At 47.1% G+C, this 19,237-nt stretch overlaps 1 protein-coding gene across 8 annotated transcripts in view; it reads left to right on the top strand.

Moving 5' to 3' along the window:
• LOC144607793 (formin-like protein 1) overlaps positions 1 to 19,237 on the top strand; it is a 324,601-nt gene that overhangs the window by 118,498 nt on the left and 186,866 nt on the right. For 7 of the 8 annotated variants that reach the window (XR_013549141.1, XM_078424874.1, XM_078424872.1 and 4 more), the window contains exon 2: positions 18,222 to 18,305. Coding sequence is in view for 7 of the 8 variants with exons in the window: in XM_078424874.1 (XP_078281000.1) it covers positions 18,222 to 18,305 (84 nt within the window). In the remaining variant the exon portion in view is untranslated. Of the gene's footprint in view, positions 1 to 17,710; positions 17,832 to 18,221; positions 18,306 to 19,237 lie in introns of those variants that run through there. The other variant, XM_078424873.1, reaches the window with a different exon arrangement.

The raw sequence follows: 19,237 nt of genomic DNA, 5'->3' as shown, positions 1-19,237 counted from the left end.
AGTAAGGCAGCATCTGCGCCACCATGCTGCCATTGATTTAAGGCCCTTGATGTAAATGCCGCCCTTTCTCCTGGGAAGGTGATCGTTGGCAGTGCCTTTAATACATGGGTTAGAGATGGTTTCAGGGGAGAGGTGGGTGTGGAGATGGGGAGGGGTTAGGGAGGGTGTGGTGATGGCATTATTCTCCTTGGTAAACAGGAAGTGATGGAAGGTTTGTGAGGTGAGATATCATCTGCTGCAAACCGCTCATCTGACAGAGCTGACGTGACTGTCACCGCTCTCAGGATGACCGTGTGCTGGGGCTGGGAGGGGTTGTGGTCTCAGTGGTGGGTCGGGGGAACGGTGAACAGTGCTGAGGGAAATGCCGGCAAGCTGTAGGCAGGAAACCAAAAGCAGAACGACCAATCACACAGCTTCCTGCCACCAAGGGTTCAGCTCAAAATACCCTCAGATTTGCAGATGTATGTGTGCTGTGCATGCTGAATAGGAACCTCCCTCCAAATGTGGCGAGAACGAGTGATGAGGGTACTTGTGCAACAGTCGCTGGTCTGTGGGCCCTGCACCCATCTCAGCTTTGCTGCTTGCAACAGAATAATGTTCCAGATAGAGGACAGCATCTACCACTGGCCCACTGAGTGGTGTTCCCTGATTATGTTGGTTAGCGCACTGGGTAACAAATGAATAAAGCTTTACAGGGAGGAACCACAGGTGCTGGTTTAAACCGAAGATAGACACAAAAAGCTAGAGTAACTCAGTGGGTCAGGCAGCAACTCTGGAGAGAAGGAATGGGTGACGTTTCAGGTCGAGACCCTTCTTCACACCTGAATTTTGCTTGACCTCTTGAATGCCGTTGAGTTTGCTGAGTTTCCTCGTGTACCTTGACCCATTCCATTATGCTCAGTTGTGGAGTTGCTGCAATGGCCTGATGAAGGGGAATAGATTCTGTCAAATCTATTCGAGTTATTTAGAGCAAGTCTAGACAGGAGTGGATGGAGGGGAACTGGAAGTAATATTAACACAGAGCACAGGAAGAGGTCCATCAGACAACCGTATCCATGGTGACCATGCGTACCCACTGTACTCAACACTCCTACCTGTACTCGCACTTGAGCTTCCACGAGGCCTTTAGCAAAGTGTTTTCAATAGGTTTTTAGTTTTAGAGATACAGTGCGGAAGCAGGCCCTTGAGCCCTCTGGGTCCACGCCAACCAGAGATCACCACTATCCTACACATATTAGGGTCAATTACAATCTTACCAAAGCCAATTAACCTACAAATCTCTACGTCTTTGGAGTGTGGGAGGAAACCGAAGAAAACTCATGCAGGTCACGGGAAGAACGTACAAACTTGGTACAGACAAGCACCCATTGTCAGGGTTGAACCCAGGTCTCTGGTGCTGTAAGGCAACAATTCTACCACCGTGCCACCTTGTCACTAGAGAGGAGCCCATGGTTACTGGAGGTAACACATGCATGGAGAGAGGCTGTGGTCACAGGCAGGAAGCAGTGACCTCTGACCTGCGACAAGGAGTGGCATTGGGGCTGCAACTGTTTACTACAAACACCAACGACCTGGTGGCAGAAGGGCAATGTACAGTTGCCAAACACACAGACTACATAACAATGGGTAGGAAGGCAAGTACAAAGAGGATCTAAACAGTTTACAACGAGATGTATTGATATGCACGGCATGTTGGTAAAAAGCTGGCCAATTAAGTATTCTGTGAGAAAATGTATTGTTCCTTTTGGAGTGAAGGACACAAAACATAGTGTTATTTAAATGGTGAAAGCCTGCAGAAATCTGCCACACAAGATTCACAGATCCATTTGCACAAAACACAGAGAGCAAACTCACAAAGGCAGCGGGTACCAGGAAAGGCCAATGGAACAATGCCCCTTTATTTCATCAGGGTTGGAATCTATATGGGGAGGTCATACTGCATATGTACAAGGCCCAGGTGAGATCAGGTCTGTGAACAGAAAAAAGCACAGTGCTAGGGTAACTCAGGCAGTACCTCTGGAGAACGTGGACAGGTGAAGTTTTGGGTCGGGACCCTCTGGAACAACTTTGGAAAGATATTGGAGACACAGAAACTGGATCCTGAAAAAAAAAAAAAGCAGAAAGCAAACTACTGGAAGATTTTGGGGAAATGGACAGACATCCATTGAGGAGGGTTCTGACCCAAATCGTTATCAGTCGATTTCCCTTCACAGATGCTGCCTTAGCAAACAGAAAACTACTGCAGGAAAGATTATGGGCAGTTCAGAGAAGATTCACCAGGATAACCCTGGCTATGGGGAGTTGTCCAACAAGGAAAGGTTAAACTGGCTGGAATTCTATTTCTTCAAGTTTAGTACAATAACAGGTAACTTTATTGATGCATATAAAATTAATAAGTGACGAGGAAAGTGTTTTATTGTCATGTGTCCTGAAACGGAACAATGACATTCTTAATTGCAGCAACACAACAGGTTGTAAACACAGGGCTCAATAGATAATATAATAAATAAACTAAAGGAAAAATGTTCAAACTAAAAAAAAACACAATATAATGGAAAATCAAAACACAGTTTGCAGTTTGTAGTTTATTTGGAGTTTGTGGTGTTCAATAGGCGGATGGTGGTTGGGCAGAAGTTGTTCCTGATGGCCAAAATCAGAGAGCATGGGCTCAGAGAACATGGGCAATGGTTAAGAATGAGATGCAGAAGCATTTCTTCTCAGAGAGGTGTGAGCCTTTGGGATTCGTGCCACAGAGATCTCTGTGTGTACTCAATGCTGAGAGGCATTCCTAATAGATAGAGAATCAAGAGGTTTGCGCAAAGGCAGGGTGGACTTGAGGAAAATAGACACAAAATGCTGGAGAAACTCAGCAAGACAGGCAGCATATCTAGATAGAAGGAACGGGTGACGTTTCAGGTCGAAACTCTTCTTCAGACTTGTGGAAGGAAAGTTGGATCAACCAGGATCCTACTGAATGAGCCGAATGGCCTCCACATGTCCCTGCTTCTGGTAGGTTGTCCAGGTCATTGGCTGCACTTGCACTGGACCATCCTTTGTCAGGGAGCAGCACTGTGTTGCTAAGCACGTCAGACAGTTTTCATCAACATTGCTGTAATTTTTCTGTGCAATGGAAACAATGAGCACCAAATGTGGCATTGGGCAATGTGGGAGCTTGGGACCAGGAACCAGGAAAGAGCATGAACTTTGGCATATTGGTGAGAGGCTGGACCTTTGCTGAGTTTGGGAATGTGCAAAGGAGCAGTAGTAATGCCAGCCCCGGGTGTGTAATGGAGCTCGGGGTGCAGGCGGAGTCCATTGGAGCAGCTCTGAGAATATTGATTGATTGAAAGATACAGTATGGAAACAGGCCCTGCAGCCCACCGTGTCCACACCGATTCACAACATTCACAATGTAACCTCCAGATGCAGGGACAATTTCTTCCCAGCTATTATCAGGCAACTGAACCATCCTATCAAGAACTAAGCAGTCCTGAACTACATCTACCTCATTGGAGACCATTGGACTATATTTAATCGGACATTATCTGGACATTATCGTGCATTTATCATGTATCTGCATACTGTGGCTGGCTTGATTGTAATCACATATTGTCTTTCCTCTGACTGGTTAGCACGCAACAAAAGCTTTTCACTGTACTTCAGTACAAGTGACAATAAACTAAACTCAGCTAAGCTAAACACTAGTTTTATGTTATCACACGTTCTCATCCACTCTCTACACACTGGAGCCAATTACTCTACAAACCTACATGTCTTTGGGAGGAAACTGGAGCACCCGGAGGAAATGTACATGGTCACAGGGAGAACGTACAAACTCCACACAGACAGCACTTGTGGTCAGGATTAAACCCAGGTCTCCAACACTGTGAGGCAGCAGCTCTACCAGCTGCAGTAGTGTGCAGGCCCCACTCCCCAAGATGAGAAAAACAGTTGTATTTAAGGGACATATATAGGCTAATCGCATGCTTATTAGATAGTGGCTTATCTATATCAGCCATTTTCACACATCTTTACCTCATATCCTGTTACACGGGCCTAACAGTAAACTGTCAACCACAGGAAACAACGGCAGATTGTGCAACCCATTCTGGGGAGAGACACAAAGAAAGGGGGAGAGGGAGAGGGAGAGAGGGCGAGGAAGAGGGAGAGTGGAAGAGGGAGAAAGGAGGAGAGGGAGTGAAGGGGAGAGGGAGAGGGTGAGGGAGAGAGGGTGAGGGAGGAGGAGATGGGGAGAGGAAGAAGGGAAGAGGGTGAGGGAGAGGGAGAGGAGGAAGGGGAGAGAGGAAGGGGAGAGAGGGAGGAAAGGGAGAGGGAGGAAAGGGAGGGGGAGGGGGAGGGGGAGAGATGTGAACCCCTTTCACGCAGTAGAGGGACAGAGGAGGTTGACCAGACTGGTGCACAACAACCAACATCATAAACAGAGCACTGTGAGCCACAGTACAAGTGTCAGCGGTGAAGCCAGTAGCCATCAGTGAGAGAACACGGAACAGTTGAGAGAGTGTGATGACTGACTCAGTCTCTCTCTGTTCTCACCACATCCTCAGTTAATTCTGAATTGCAACACAGAATTGCAAAGTGCTGAGAGGTTTAATCTGCATTTGAAGCTGAGGAGTCAAAGGTGTGAGCCATTCTAATTTTCTGCCCACATTCTCTGCCCTGTCTACACCTCTATTAGACGGGCTTGTGTAGCTGTGGCCTTGCCCATCCTAACTGCCACTAGACCACAGGGGAGTGGTGGTCAGTTGTGGGGAAGGGGAGTAGCAGACTGGGCTGGTTAGACCCACCATCTGTAGCAATCCTGCTATGGATCACCCGTGATTGCCCACTCAAGGGGAGCACGGTGAGGCAGTGGTAAAGTTGCTGCCTTCCAGCACCAGAGTCCCAGGTTCGATCCTGACCAAGGGTGCTGTCTGTATAAAGTTTGTATGTTCTCCCTGTGCCCTGCATGGGTTTTCTTCAGGAGCTCCAGTTTCCTCCCACATTCCAAGATGTAAAACTTTGTAGGTTAATTGGCTTTAATAAAATTGTACATTGTCTCTAGTGTGGAGGATAGAGTTAGTGTGCGAGGATCGCTGGTTGACGTGGACAGTGGGCTGAAGGGCCTGTTTCTACAATGTATCTCAAAAGACTAAACTTAACTAAACTAAAATAGGCATGGCAACCAGGTGTGAGCAGCTGTGGCAAGTACGATTCGTGGGTTTCGGCACCAGGGACTGCAGGCATTAGGGTGACTAAACACGGGGGGAAGGAAAAACAGGCCCTTTGGAAGGCCAGGGCAACCTCCAGGGCAGTGACAGGATGAGTGGTGATTAAGGGAGGATACTGCACCTGCCAACACAAGGACAGCCTTGGCTTAAGTAGGCCTTGCTGCAACCACTTGGTCACCTTTGCATTGTCCCCGCCTACTTGTGATGTTTGATGGACTGTGTGAGGTGGGAGGACCCGTTGCTCCTCCCTTGCAGCAGGTGGCGCTGCACAGGACAAAGGGAGATGTTTTGTACATAGTTATCTTGGCTGTACACAGTGTGTGTCAGATCGTGGGGTTGCAGTCATTTTAGTTGTCTTGCTGCCAGCATTGAGTAAATGTAATAAAGATCTCTGTTGTACCTTGAAGACTCTCAAGTTTTATACAGACATAGAACATGAACACGAAAGTGATGTCAGGAGTGGGAGACTTCAGATTGTGTCTAAAGACCCAGATAAGAGCCTATTTTTCGATTAAAAAAACCCATCTCTGCAATTGGATCGTTTCGATCCCGAGCGAGAAAGGTGGTCGTCCTATTTAATGCGCGCTGAGTTTTATTTTGAAAGTATGGCAATTACGACTGACCTGAGGAAGAAGGCTGTCTTGTGTTCATCAATGTCTCCAGAAACCTTTGCACTACTTTAAAATTTACTTACAGAAGAAGTAACTGAAGTTTCATATGCTGAAATCACAACGACTTTGCAGCTGCATTTCAAAGAAATTCATAATTTCCTCGCAGCTCGCCTTGATTTCTACCGGACGGTGCAACAGGAAGGACAATCTATCACCGAATTTCTTGCCAAACTGCGCACCAAGGCAAAGGCATGTGATTTTAAAGCTCAATGCTGCGAAAAGTGCCAAGACAATGTGTTGCGGGATAGACTGGTCATGGTCTGCAGGCATGCATTCATCCAGCAGGCGATTCTCAAGGAATTGGACGCCTCATTGAAGAATGTGCTGCAGTGTGCTAAGATGGCCGAGCTGCTACGTAAAGAACTGCACAAAATGGCCGGTGATACAGTGTCGAAGCTCCCTCAGGCGGTGCATACAGTTCGTCAGACTTGTCCGCAACACGTGCATACAGTTCGTCAGACTTGTCCGCAACACGTGCATACAGTTCGTCAGACTTGTCCACAACCCAGAGCAAATCCGGAGAAGAAGGTGCAGTTTCAGAAGAGCCATTCCCCTGTGGGGGGAGGATCGAAACCCTGTGGCTCGATTGCTCATCATCACCGTGAGTGCCCCTATATCGAGTCCGTTTGTTACACCTGTAACCGAAAAGGTCATCTCCAGGCAGTGTGTCAATCTGTAGGAAAGCTGAGAAAGGGCAAGAAAGCGCAAAACACAGTTGACCAAATCGCGGAGACCATTTCCATTGAAGTGCTCAGTGTGTCCACAATCACCGACAAACCGAGGATTTTGCTGCGGGTCTGGAACGTCGATATACAGTTCCAGGTGGACACTGGTGCGGCTGTGTCGCTAGTGGGTCAGGACATCTGGGAGAGGATCGGATCACCGAAACTGAAACCAGCCAACATCCGCCTTTTCGGATACGGTCGACAGGTCATTCCCACGAAAGACAAATGCACTGCAAATGCACGTTTCCTGTAATGGTATGACATAGATGTTGCCGCTGATCGTCGTTGGCAAAGAAGGTACATCCCTGTGCGCCATCGACTGGATCCGTGCTTTCAAGCTTGACATGAACGCCTTGATCTACGATGGATCAACTATGGCATTGTCATCTACCACGGACTGCAACATGGTCAGCAAGTACAAGAACAACCTGCAGAAGGTTCTTGACCAGTTTCCGGCTGTTTTTGCACAAAGATGAAGGCACGGCTCATACTCAAAGACAATGCCGTCCCTAAGTTCTTCAAACCAAGACCAGCTCCGTTCAGTCGGATGGTCGCCGTCGACAAGGAACTCTGCCGACTTGAAGAAATGGGAATGATCACCCATGTGGACCATTCAGAATGGGCCACACCCATAGTTGTCGTTCAGAAACCTTGTGGCAAGGTGCGCATCTGTGGCGACTACAAAGTGACTGTAAACCCTCAATTGCACATTGATCAACACCCCATACCAAGAGTGGACGAGCTGTTCGTCAAGCTGCAAGGAGGACAGTACTTCTCCAAATTGGACATGTCCGACGCGTATCTCCAAGTGGAACTGGACGACGAGACAAAAAACCTGCTCGTGATCAACACGCACAAGGGACTGTTCAGATACAACCGATTGTCATTTGGACCGGCACCGGCGCCGGCCATCTTCCAGAAACTTGTTGCCGGGATTCTGGTTGCCAGGATTCCGTACGTAGCCGCCTACCTGGATGACATAATTGTCACCGGCCGGACAGAGGAAGAACACCTGCAGAACCTAAAACAGGTCCTCACGGCACTGAACAACTACGGCATGAAGTTACGCAGGGACAAGTGCGCATTCTTCCGAAAACTGGTCACATATCTCGGACATGTGATCTCGGCAAGTAGTCTGAAGCCATCGGAAGAAAGAATGGACGCCATTGTGAAATTGACGACACCTGAAAATGTGAAGCAGCTTGAAAGCTTCATTGGCAAGGCGAACTACTATGGCAAGTTCATACCGGCACTTTCCACTTTGTGCGCACCATTAAACAACCTGCGAAAACAGGACGTCAAATGGCACTGGTCCAAAGAGTGTGACCATGCATTCCCCAGGTTGAAGGAGATGCTCGCCCAGTAGACGGGTTTGGTTCACAATGACCCATCGAAGCCGATCTCACTGGCTGCCGATGCATCGCCGTATGGTCTTGGAGCTGCAATCTCACAAACGGCGCAGAACGGCAAGGTAGAACCAATCGCGTTCGCATCCAAAACGCTGACGACCGCCAAGGAAAACTACAGCCAAGTGGAGAAAGAAGCACTGGCGATCGTGTTTGGTGTCCAGAAGTTCCACCAATATTTGAGTGGGCTACATTTCCTGCTCATCACCGACCACAAGCTGCTGCTGACTATTTTCAGTCCGGAGAAAAGTTTGCCCGTCATGACGTTGCAGCTTCTACAACGTTGGGCCCTGATCATGATGGGATATGATTACCGCATCATTTACCGATAGTCTGCCGAGCATGCCAATGCCGATGCACTGTCTCGTCTACCAATTGGACCCGACCTGACGTTTGATAAAGAGGAGGCAATTATGGAAATTGAGACGGACGTGAACTTTCTCAACATCGCCGATTTCCCCGTCTCTGCAAGGATGGTAGCCAACTATATGAGCACAGACCCCATTTTGTCGAAGGTACGACATTTTGTCATTCAGGGGTGGCCGAACAGTCCCAAGCTGGACAAGGAATTCCGCTCATTTCAGAATGCGCAAATGGAAATCTCCTCAAAGGATTCTGCGTCGCGACTGTCAAGTAATCATTCCGACTGAACTGTGATCGCTAATTCTGAAAATGTTGCACAAGACACACATTGGAATTGTGTGAATGAAGGCGCTCGCCCGAATGCATGTGTGGTGGCCGAATATCGAGGCAGATATAGCCGACCACTGCAAGGACTGCACACCATGTGCCGAAACAGCGCCGAATCTGCTGGAAAAGACCTCCCCATTACCCGTTCCCAACCAACCATGGCAGCGAATCCACATAGATTTTACCCGACCGTTCCTGGAGGACATGTGGCTGGTCGTCATGGACGCCCATTCGAAATGGCCACATGTTATCCAAATGAATAAATATCCAACCACCGAAACAACCATGCGCTCGACAGTTTGTTTGCCATTTGGGGATTGCCCTTAACAATCCTAAGCGACAATGGACCCCAATTTGCCTCGCAAATGTTCAGTGACTGGTGCAAACATCACTCAATCGTGCATCTGACATCAGCACCTTTTCATCCACCCTCAAATGATGAGGCAGAGTGGCTCGTCAGTGTTTTCAAGCAAGCCATGAAACGTGCTGTAGAAATTGAAAAGAAATCAAAAGAATTGGCATTGTGCGATTTCTTACGGCAGTATCGAACCATTCCAAACTGCACTACCGGTCGACCGCCAGCGGAGATGATGCTCGGACGTCAAGTGCGCTCTCCCCTATCAGTTTGAACCCGCACTCAGCCAACGAAGTCGAACAAGTCCAAATTCAACATTGGCGACCACGTATATTACCGCAATTATACGACCAAGCAAAACAAATGGTGCGCTGACAGGATCATGGCTCACATTGGAACCACAATGTACACCGTCCAAGGACAAGAAGGACAGTGCCGACGGCATGATGACCAATTAAGAAGCCGCTTTCCTCCAGTGAAGACTGCACAGAGCCTGACCAGAACCAAGTAGTCGGACACCCTGGTGCCGAATCGTGTGGACACTGAAGTGCCTGATTCGCCCCTCCCCTGGCTTGACAAAGTTCCACCAGATGAACTCCCGGCCGATCGGCCTGTGGTCCTTCATCGATCGACACGTTGCAATCGTGGTACTCCCCCAAGGCGACTCATTCAGGAATAGAGACGTTCAAACTGGAAAGGGAGAGTGTGATGTTTGATGGACTGTGTGGGGTGGGAGGACCCGCTGTTCCTCCCGTGCAGCAGGTGGCGCTGCACAGGACAAAGGGAGATGTTTTGTACATAGTTATCTTGGCTGTACACAGTGTGTGAGTGTCCAGTCAGATCGTGGGGTTGCAGCCATTTTAGTTGTTTTGCTGCCAGCATTGAGCTAATGTAATAAAGACTTCTGTTGAAGACTCTCAAGTTTTATACAGACATAGAACAAGAACACAAAATTACTGAAAGGAGAATATCTTTGGTGGGTGGACTGGTCAAGGACAGGTGAACTAGGGGAGCTTTGAGATGCTTCTGTGAGGGTCATAGGTCAACCTCCGGTCATACCTCATGGGCCGACAGCCTGTTCTACACCTTTACCCACAATTCTCCCAGTATTCACCAGACTGGGAGAATAGCAATGGCTGAAATGTGCTGCTCTGACCATGATCTGAACATCAGCAGCAGTCAGGAATCTATTTTAGAGTTAGCTGTAGGTGCAGGCAGCACTGTGTCCTCGAGCTGGGCTTTTGAGAGCCGCACGCTGAGCCTAGCTGATGTAGGAACGTTTCTACACCTCAATTAAACCATGATGACTTTGTTCCCACTTGCAAGGGTAGCAAACTAAATTTTAATGACTGTGAGTGTCCTTGTGGGATTGTGAATAGTCTCGGGGTTATAAGTAGTGAGATGCTCTATTGACTGAACTAATCTGAAGTTTCTCATTTAAAGCAAAGTTAAGCCTGCAATAATTTTATTGGCATCATTCAAATGGTTCTGTGTTGGACAGGTTGCACAGTGGTTTTGAGCAGAAGTGCTGAGCTGTTGTCCTTCAGATCAGGGGAGCGTGAGAGCGAGGACACTGCTGTTCTCCAACAAGGATTGACTGACCCATTGCCAGGGATGTCCAAGTATATTGGCCGGCCTGAGCTGGTGTTGTTCCAGTCTCTGGAGCTCTGCCTTTTGGGGTCTGCCAGCTGCATTTCTACGTGGCACTGCCGACTGTAAAACACTCTGGGCCCACGCAAGACACTCGGGGTGAAGTCTGAATGCAAAATTCATTATTCCACTCCCATTTAGTGGACCGTTTTGTAATGTTGATTATTGTTGCTCATATTGATTGGAGTTGCTGGCACGAATGGCCTACTCCTGCACCTATTTTCCATGTTTCTATGCTTCTGTGATAGGAGCAGAATTAGGCCCACCAAGTCTACTCCGCCATTCAATCGTGGCTGATCTATCTTCCTCTCCTAACCCCATTTTCCTGCCTTCTCCCCATAACCCCTGACATCCATACTAATCTTGTCCCAGTGCTGCTACGTATGACCACTGACTGATAGTGTCCTGACCCTCCCCCCCCCCCCCCCCAGAGTCTGGTGAGGAATGATATCTGTAGAAATATTTTAGATAAGTTAACAATCAAATAATATTTAATCTGCAGGGAATTATTACAAATGTTAATTGAGCTGCAGCTTATGCTCACAAAATTAACTGTGCACCAGCTACACAGAGTCTTTTCTGAGAGCGCTGAGAGAGCTGAGAGAGCTGTTGCTGTTTGCAGAATGACTGTAGTTAGCAGTAGATGGAATGAAGTGCTTTTATTGTGCACCAACACCATTGGACAGCGGGTGCTATTTTTTAAACTGAGAATACTGGTTCAGTTCTGACACGTTGTGAAAATGACTCTTTTAAAATGCAGCGTTTGTGAAATGCCAGGTGGTGTCATCACTTGTTCATTGTGCTTGGTGGAACAGGGTGGAGGGAGTGATATGATAGTTCCCACGATCTGTGTTACCTTCTGAGCTGGAGGTACAGATTACAAAGCAGCCAGCGACCCCTGCAAGGTGGAATGGGATGGAAGCAAGGAACACATGCTTGTAAATGAGGAGAGCACGGGTGGGCAGTGGAGTCTGAAGTCTGAAGATGTGTTTCGACCTGAAACGTCACCTATTCCTTTTCTCCAGAGATGCTGTCTGACCCACTGAGTTACTCCAGCTTTTTGTGTTTATCTTCAGAATAAACTCGCATCTGCAGTTCCTTCTCAAACTTGAAGATTCCCGTCTGGCATCAGGCCATGAAGTCCTTGATCACTCCTCTCACCGTGGGAATACCTGTGCACAGTTAGCTCACAGAGTGAGAAAAATTGACCATTAAATATTGGTCAGAACACCAGGAGAAACTCGTCTGCTTCAAAAACAACTTGATCTGGGGATTGCGCACCACAGTGATTTATCATTACAAAGGCACTGTGTGTCATTCTCATGCTGTTTAGAATCAGAGTCAACACAGTATCGGCCTGTATTGACCATTTTTTTTTCATCCCATCTATTCCCCACACACAACCATCAAACAGCAACAGCTCTCTCAGCGCTCAATGATAAAGAAAAGACGTATTAAAAAACCTCTGTGTAGCTGGTGCACAGTGAATTTTGTGAGCATAAGCTGCAGCTCAATTAACATTTGTAATAATTCCCTGCAGATTTAATATTATTTGATTGTTCACTTATCTAAAATATTTCTGCAGATATCATTCCTCACTAGAGGGCCCACCCACACACGGTGAGGTTTTGCAAGCACTGTCTGGTCTCTGCATGAAGCATGGTGGTTGTGATCTCAGTTGCTGGCAGTGTTGTTGCTGAGGGTGTGTGCCACAGAGCCAGAGATAGCTGGGTGTGATGTACATACTGCTGACGATGAACCCAGTGAAGCACCAGAAGTAGCTGAGATTTCAGTCTGCTTCGAAGCATAGTTCCGTTGCCACCGTACCTGGTGCACAAGCACAGTGTGGTCACTCACATGATCTCTTAATGAATTCTGTCCATCTATCACCCATTTACTCTAAACTAATCTATTCCCATACACAACCATCAACTCCTCCTGAAGATAGACACAAAATGCTGTCAGCGGGTCTCTGGAGAAGAAGAATAGGTGACATTTCGGGTCAAGACCTTTCTTCAGACTGAGAGTCAGGAGAGGGTGAGGAGGAGAATATCTCCCATCACCGAAACACCAGGACCAATCAACCTACATGTCTTTGAGATGTGGAAGGGAGGAAGCCCAGAAATGAAGGGTGGAAAAAATCCTATCACTAAGATCTTCCCCTCTACACCCTGTGCATCTTAATAATTTGGTGAAGTTGGTGTTGAGATCAAAGATCAGACTTAATGGGCCAAATGGCGTTCTCCACTTGCAGCAGTGAGGGGGAACATATTTTTATTGGTTTATGCACATCAAGACTCTGAGGGATCTACTAACCATGGGGACTGGAAGACCTTGGGTTTGGATGTCCAACGCAATGTCTCATAAGTTCATAAATGATTGGAGCAGAATTAGGCCATTCATCCCATCGTCTAGTCCGCCATCTGCCATGGCTAATCTATCTCTCCCTCCCAACCCCATTCTCCTGCCTTCTCTCCATAACCCCTGACACCCATACTAATCAAGAAACTATCTATCTCAGCGTTAAAAATATCCATTAACTTGGCCTCTATAGTGGTTTCCAGTCCTTGTTGCTTGGTGATCCTGCTGAACTCCCAACTCAGTCCCCCCACTAATCTGAAACTGCATTGGTCTCAGTGATACTGCAAGATGCTGGCGTTGGTCTGAAGGCCACACAATCCCACTCTCTCCCTGTAAACTGGCTCCAGCTTCACTGAGTAGGAAAGCCAGGAATTCAAGCTGCAGTTATATAAATCTCTAATTGGGTGCCATTTAGAGTATTGTTTCCAGTTCTAGTCACCACACTATGGTAAGGATGGTGCAGTACACTACACCACTACACTACGGTAAGGATGTGGAGGCTTTGGAAAATAAGCAGAAGAGGTTCACTGGGATGATGCCTGGACTGGAGAGTGTTGGCTTAGAAGAAATCCTGACTACGGGCGCCGTCTGTATGGAGTTTGTACGTTCTCCCCGTGACCTGTGTGGGTTTTCTCCGAAATCTTCGGTTTCCTCCCACACTCCAAAGACGTGCAGGTTTGTAGGTTAATTGACTGGGTAAATGTAAAAATTGTCCCTGGTATGTGTAGGATAGTCTTAATGTGCGGGGATCGCTGGGCGGCGCGGACTTGGTGGGCCGAAAGGGCCTGTTTCCGCGCTGTAGAATCTAAATCTAAAAAAAAAAATCCCCAAAAAATCCGAACACCCGCAAACAAAGTGTTGGAGGCTGAATGGTGACCTGATAGAAGTAAATAAACTTATGAGGCATAGATGGGTAAGTAGTGATTCTTTTTCTCAGGATGGAAAGGTGAAATATTAGAGGACATAGGGAGGGAGTTGAGAGGGAGGATGTGTGTGTCATGTACCGACAGGGTTCACTTCTCTCTGACTTGATCTGCCCAGCCTCAGTGAATGTTCCAATTTGAGGAAGTGGAGGTCCTGTATCTCCTCAGGCTGGGCTGCCCAAGGAGAAAGGCTGAAGGAGACTTCCAAAACATCCAACTGTACCAGGCACCAGGCTTGATTCTTCAACCGCTGATGTCTCTCATGCCCTGAGAGCAATTGTTCAGTGACCAGCGATCCATTGTCAGTATTACCTCTCTAACCATAAGCACTGAAACTCATACAAGTAATGGGGTGGCATGGTGGCGCAGTGGTAGAGATGCTGCCATACAACATCAGAGACCCAGGTTCCATCATGACTATAGGTGCTGTCCGTACGGAGTTTGTACGTTCTCCCTGTGACCTATGCGGGTTTTCTCTGGGATCACCAGTTTCCTTCCACACTCCAAAGACATACAGGTTTGTAGGTTAATTGGCTTGGTATAATTGTAAATTGTCCATAGTGTGTGTAGGATAGTATTAATGTGTGGAATGGACTCTGTGGTCCAAAGGGCCTGTTGCCGTGCTGTATCTCTAAATTAAAACTAATGTACGTAGGACCATTCTGCTGATCCCAGCTTCCAAGTGCAAGTTCCAGCCCATCCAATGATCTGATAAGTAAGTCTGACAAACACAGAAAAGTGGAACTGCAGATGCTGGTTTACACCAAAGATAGACACAAAATGCTGGAGTAACTCAACGGGTCAGGCAGCATCTCTGGGGAAAAAGAATAGAAGACATTTTGGATCGAGACCCTTCTTCAGACTGCCAGAAGAGAGTGTTGAAACACAGGAGATATAGTTTTAAATGCAAGAATTCTGTTTTGAGCTGGCTGAGTGGGTCTTATGCTCTCTATTATCTGGGGCAGTACAGATCCCAACAATGACTCACCATCTTTCTCAATGAATGTTTCAACAATCCCAGGGATGTTGTAAATTTTAAATAACAAAAAGTGTTGAAGAGAGTAGTCAATTTTTTAATTTTATTATTAAAACTGTAACTGCCAGAGTTTAATTATGAGATGCTGTTGTTAGGTTGCAGCAGAAGAGAGAAGCCTGTTATGACTGGAGCTGTCTTTGAGAGGTGCATGCAGCACAGATATTTCAGTGCACTGTCTACAGATATGCATTATTGATTCTGTAGCTGTCATTGCCGCTGTTTTTAGATAGGTTTGTATTAAGCAGTTAGGGACTCAATTGTCAACGCAATTCAGTCTGTCTGGGGGTATTGATATGGATCTCATTGTTTTTTTGGCAGGGTGAGGTATTTACCAATGTACCAAGATATTTCATAGTCAGCGTGTGAGGTTAGCATTCCTGTACACTTTGCTGTCTTTGACCCAATCCATGTGTTCTGTATTGGAATATATTCACTAATTTAGCACGTCGGGCTGTATGGTGGAGCAGCGAGAGAGTTGCTGCCTTACAGTGGCATAGTTCATAGTACATAGTTCGATCCTGACTATGTACGGAATTGTCTGTACGGAATTTGTATGTTCTCCCTGTGACCTACATGGGTTTTCTCCGAGATCTTCAGTTTCCTCCCACACGCCAAAGACATACAGGTTTGCAGGTTAATTGGCTTGGTATAAAATGTAAATTGTCCCTAGTGTGTGTAGGATAGTGTTAGTGTGCAGGGATTGCTGTTCGGCGCGGACTCAGTGGGCGAAGGGCCTGTTTCCACACTATATCTCTAAAACTAAAACTAAGCATCAGTGGTAATAATAGATATTTATAAAGCTCTGGGCATTTAACATCTGAACCTGATATAACATTGCATCATAAATCACTGGAAGTGAGATGTGGGTTGATGGGACTCAGGGTTACATTGGGCAGAGGATCCTGAGCTGTTTGAGGTGCTCAGGCTTCAGTTTGCCTCCTCCTTTGACCTGTGCTTCTGTAAGGTGGACCATTTGGAAATCACTCACATTGAATGTTACTTGTCCATTATCATTGGAAATGTAATTTTACAGAAGAGGTCAAAGTAAGGAAGATCTTGCTTGGGATTTCACCGACAGAACAAATGCAGATATCTCCATCCTTGTCTCTTGTTTTAGTTTTTTATTCTAGAGAAACAACATGGAAATAGGCCATTCAGCTCACCGAGTCCATGCCAACCATCGACCATCTGTTCACATTAGTTCTATGTTATCTTACTTTCTCATCCATCCCTTCACATTCGGGGCAATTTACAGAGGGTTTAAAACTCTCTTGTCTGTGGGAAAAGGAAAAACCGGAGCACCCGGAGGAAGCCCACGTGATCATAGGGAGAATGAGCAAACTCTATGCAGACATGAGTGGAGAGGTTTAGAGGGATATAGGACAAACGTGGGCAAAGATGGGGTAATTTGGGCCGAATGGCTTGTTTCCAAACGCTATGACTCTATGACAGCATCTGTGATCAGGTGGTGTGAGGCACTAGCTCCACTAGACACGCCACTGTGTGGCTCCATTGTAATGTAGTACACAGTTAACATTTCTGCGGAATATTTCTGCTGTATATATCTACACGATGGCGCAGCGGTAAAGTTGCTGCTTTACAGCGCCAGAGATCTGGGTTCAATCCTGAATATGGGTGCTCTCTGAATGGGGTTTGTACCTTTTCCACATCACCTGCATTGCTTTTCTCCATGTTCTCCCATTTCCTCCCACACTCCAAAGACGTACAGATTTAGATTTGGTAAAATTGTAAATTGCCCCTAATGTGTGTAGGATAGTGTTAGTGTGTGGGGATCGCTGGTTGGATCAGACACGGTGGGCCGAAGGGCCTGATTCCACACTGTATTTTGAAACTAAACTAAAGCATGCAGATTTTACAGTCACTGACTGTATTTCTGATCTTTGATATTTCTGTATTTCTGATATTTCTGTATTTCTGATATTTCTGACTTATTCCATTCTGTGGGACCCTGGTGAGACTGCACCATGGCATTGTGTGCAGATCAGTGCTCATGGAAGGAGTACAATGAAGGTTCACACACGGGTTCAGACATGGCAGCTCTGTTGTATGAGAGTAGGTTGAGCAAGCCTGCTGTCCCTGGAGTTTAGAAGAATATGAGGTGTTCCCAGTGCAATGTACCGACCATTTACAAGGCTGGGCAGGCCAACTGTCTGCATACTGGGGCATGTGCAACTAGCAATCTGCAAAGGGGATAGAAGTGAGGTGAGGAGCAGTGTCTTCACTCAGAGATTGGACTAGCTGTGACATACATTCACTCAGAGATTGGACTCGCTGTGACATACATTCCCACGGTAGCATGTGGAGCATTACTCAACGTCTTGGATCTGTAGAAAGGTTCTGACCTGAAATGTCACATTCCTTTTCCCCAGAGATGCTGCCTGACCTGCAGAGTTCAGTTTAATTCAGTTTAGAGATACAGTGCAGAAACAGGCCCTTCGGCCCTTCGATCCCCACCAGTGTCGCAGTGCTATTTTTTTAGGTGCCGGGACGGCAGCTGTTAAATTCCCTGCGAGTTAAAATTCCCGGCTGTTTATTTTGGTTTTCTTTTCCAGAGGTGCCGGAGTGGCGCTGCACCCTGATCCCACAGACTAACACTACCCTACACACTAGGAACAACTTACATTTATACCAAGCCAATTAACCAACAAACCTGGACGTCTTTGGAGTGTGGGGGGAAACCGAACATCCCAGAGAAAACCCACACAGTTCGTGGGGAGACGTACAAACTCCATACAGACAGCACCTGTAGTCGGGATCGAACCCGGGTACGTGCTGCTGTCTATCACTGCGCCACCGTGCCGTGGAGTTACTCCAGCATTTTGTGTCCATCACTGAATGTACTTCTTCCGTATGTCAACTACAACAATCAAAAGTGGCAATTGGTGCTTCAGAGTACCGTAGTTGACGCTTTGGTGCAAATTTTGCCAGTTTCGTAGAACTACCCAGGGTGGACGAAAAGTGTGTAAAGCAGCTCCCACCCCACTGAATGTACTGAAAAGGAAGGTAGAGGGAGTTTTAGAACAAAATATCATTGAGTATGGGAAGAGAGCGGGATTCTAGTACTGAGAGATCACATTGAATGTGAAGGGGCTTGCTCCTGCTTTCTGTGATTAACAAGATGAGGAATAATAAATCTCTCCCCAATTTCTTTGCAGAACTGCATGAATCTCCCTCCGGACAAGGTGAAACTGCTGAGCCAATACGACAATGAGAAGAAGTGGGAGCTTATCTGTGATCAGGTAACTTGGCCTTGTTCAGCCTCGCCATGTTATGATACACTATGTGACCACTGCAACCAGTGCGAATGAAATTGTATCTGGTGATTTCAGCACTTCCCAGCGAGGTAGACAGTTGAGGAAGGAGCTGATTTGTGGGTCTGTGCTTGATTTGGATGCATTATTTTATTTGCAACTTTTCACAATCATCTAGTTCTTTGAAAGGTCATCAGCCCACACTGATCCCACTGGAACCTCAGCTCCTCTGTCTACAGTAAAGTCTCACCCCTTGCTTGAAAATGTTCCAAGACTCTGCCCAAAGTCCCAAAGATTAACGATGCACTGAGAGAAAGAATCGCACCTCATTTCTTCTCAAATGATGGTCATCAACTCAGAGTCATGCAACACAGAATCAGACTCTTCAGCACAATTTGTCCATGTCAACAAAGATGGTCCATCTAAGCTCATCCCATTTGCCCGCATTTGGCCCACATCCCACTGAATCTTTCTTCGCCTTCCATCACAGTGGGCATGCGCTAGAGCCGCTGTGGGGGATGTTTATGTTAATTTTTATGTAGTTGTGTGTCTTGTTGCTTTTTTGGTATGACTGTATGACAAACCAAATTCCTCGTGTGTTGCAAAACATACTTAGCTAATAAATTACGCAGTGGCGTATCTAGGGTATGGCAGGTATGGCACATGCCCTGGGTGCCACCTGAAGGGGGGACACCGCAGAGCAGTTTCTATTAACTCCAGCTGCTCGCCTTGCCGCCCGCTTCCCCTTGGATACAGGGGCGGGCCGCTTATTGGCCATTGGCCGGGCCTGGGGGATGGGGGGGTTGGCGCGGTGAGTGGCGACACGGCATTGCGCTCCCGGGGAGGCTGTGGCCTAAACTGCACGGAGCAGTGGCAGCAGCAGCGGCACAGCACAGCGCTGGGCAGCGCAGGGCAGGGCA

This window comes from Rhinoraja longicauda, chromosome 29 (genome assembly GCF_053455715.1).
Source record: "Rhinoraja longicauda isolate Sanriku21f chromosome 29, sRhiLon1.1, whole genome shotgun sequence".
In the NCBI taxonomy this organism is placed as follows: domain Eukaryota; kingdom Metazoa; phylum Chordata; class Chondrichthyes; order Rajiformes; family Arhynchobatidae; genus Rhinoraja; species Rhinoraja longicauda.
This window is presented reverse-complemented; position numbering and strand designations above follow the sequence as displayed.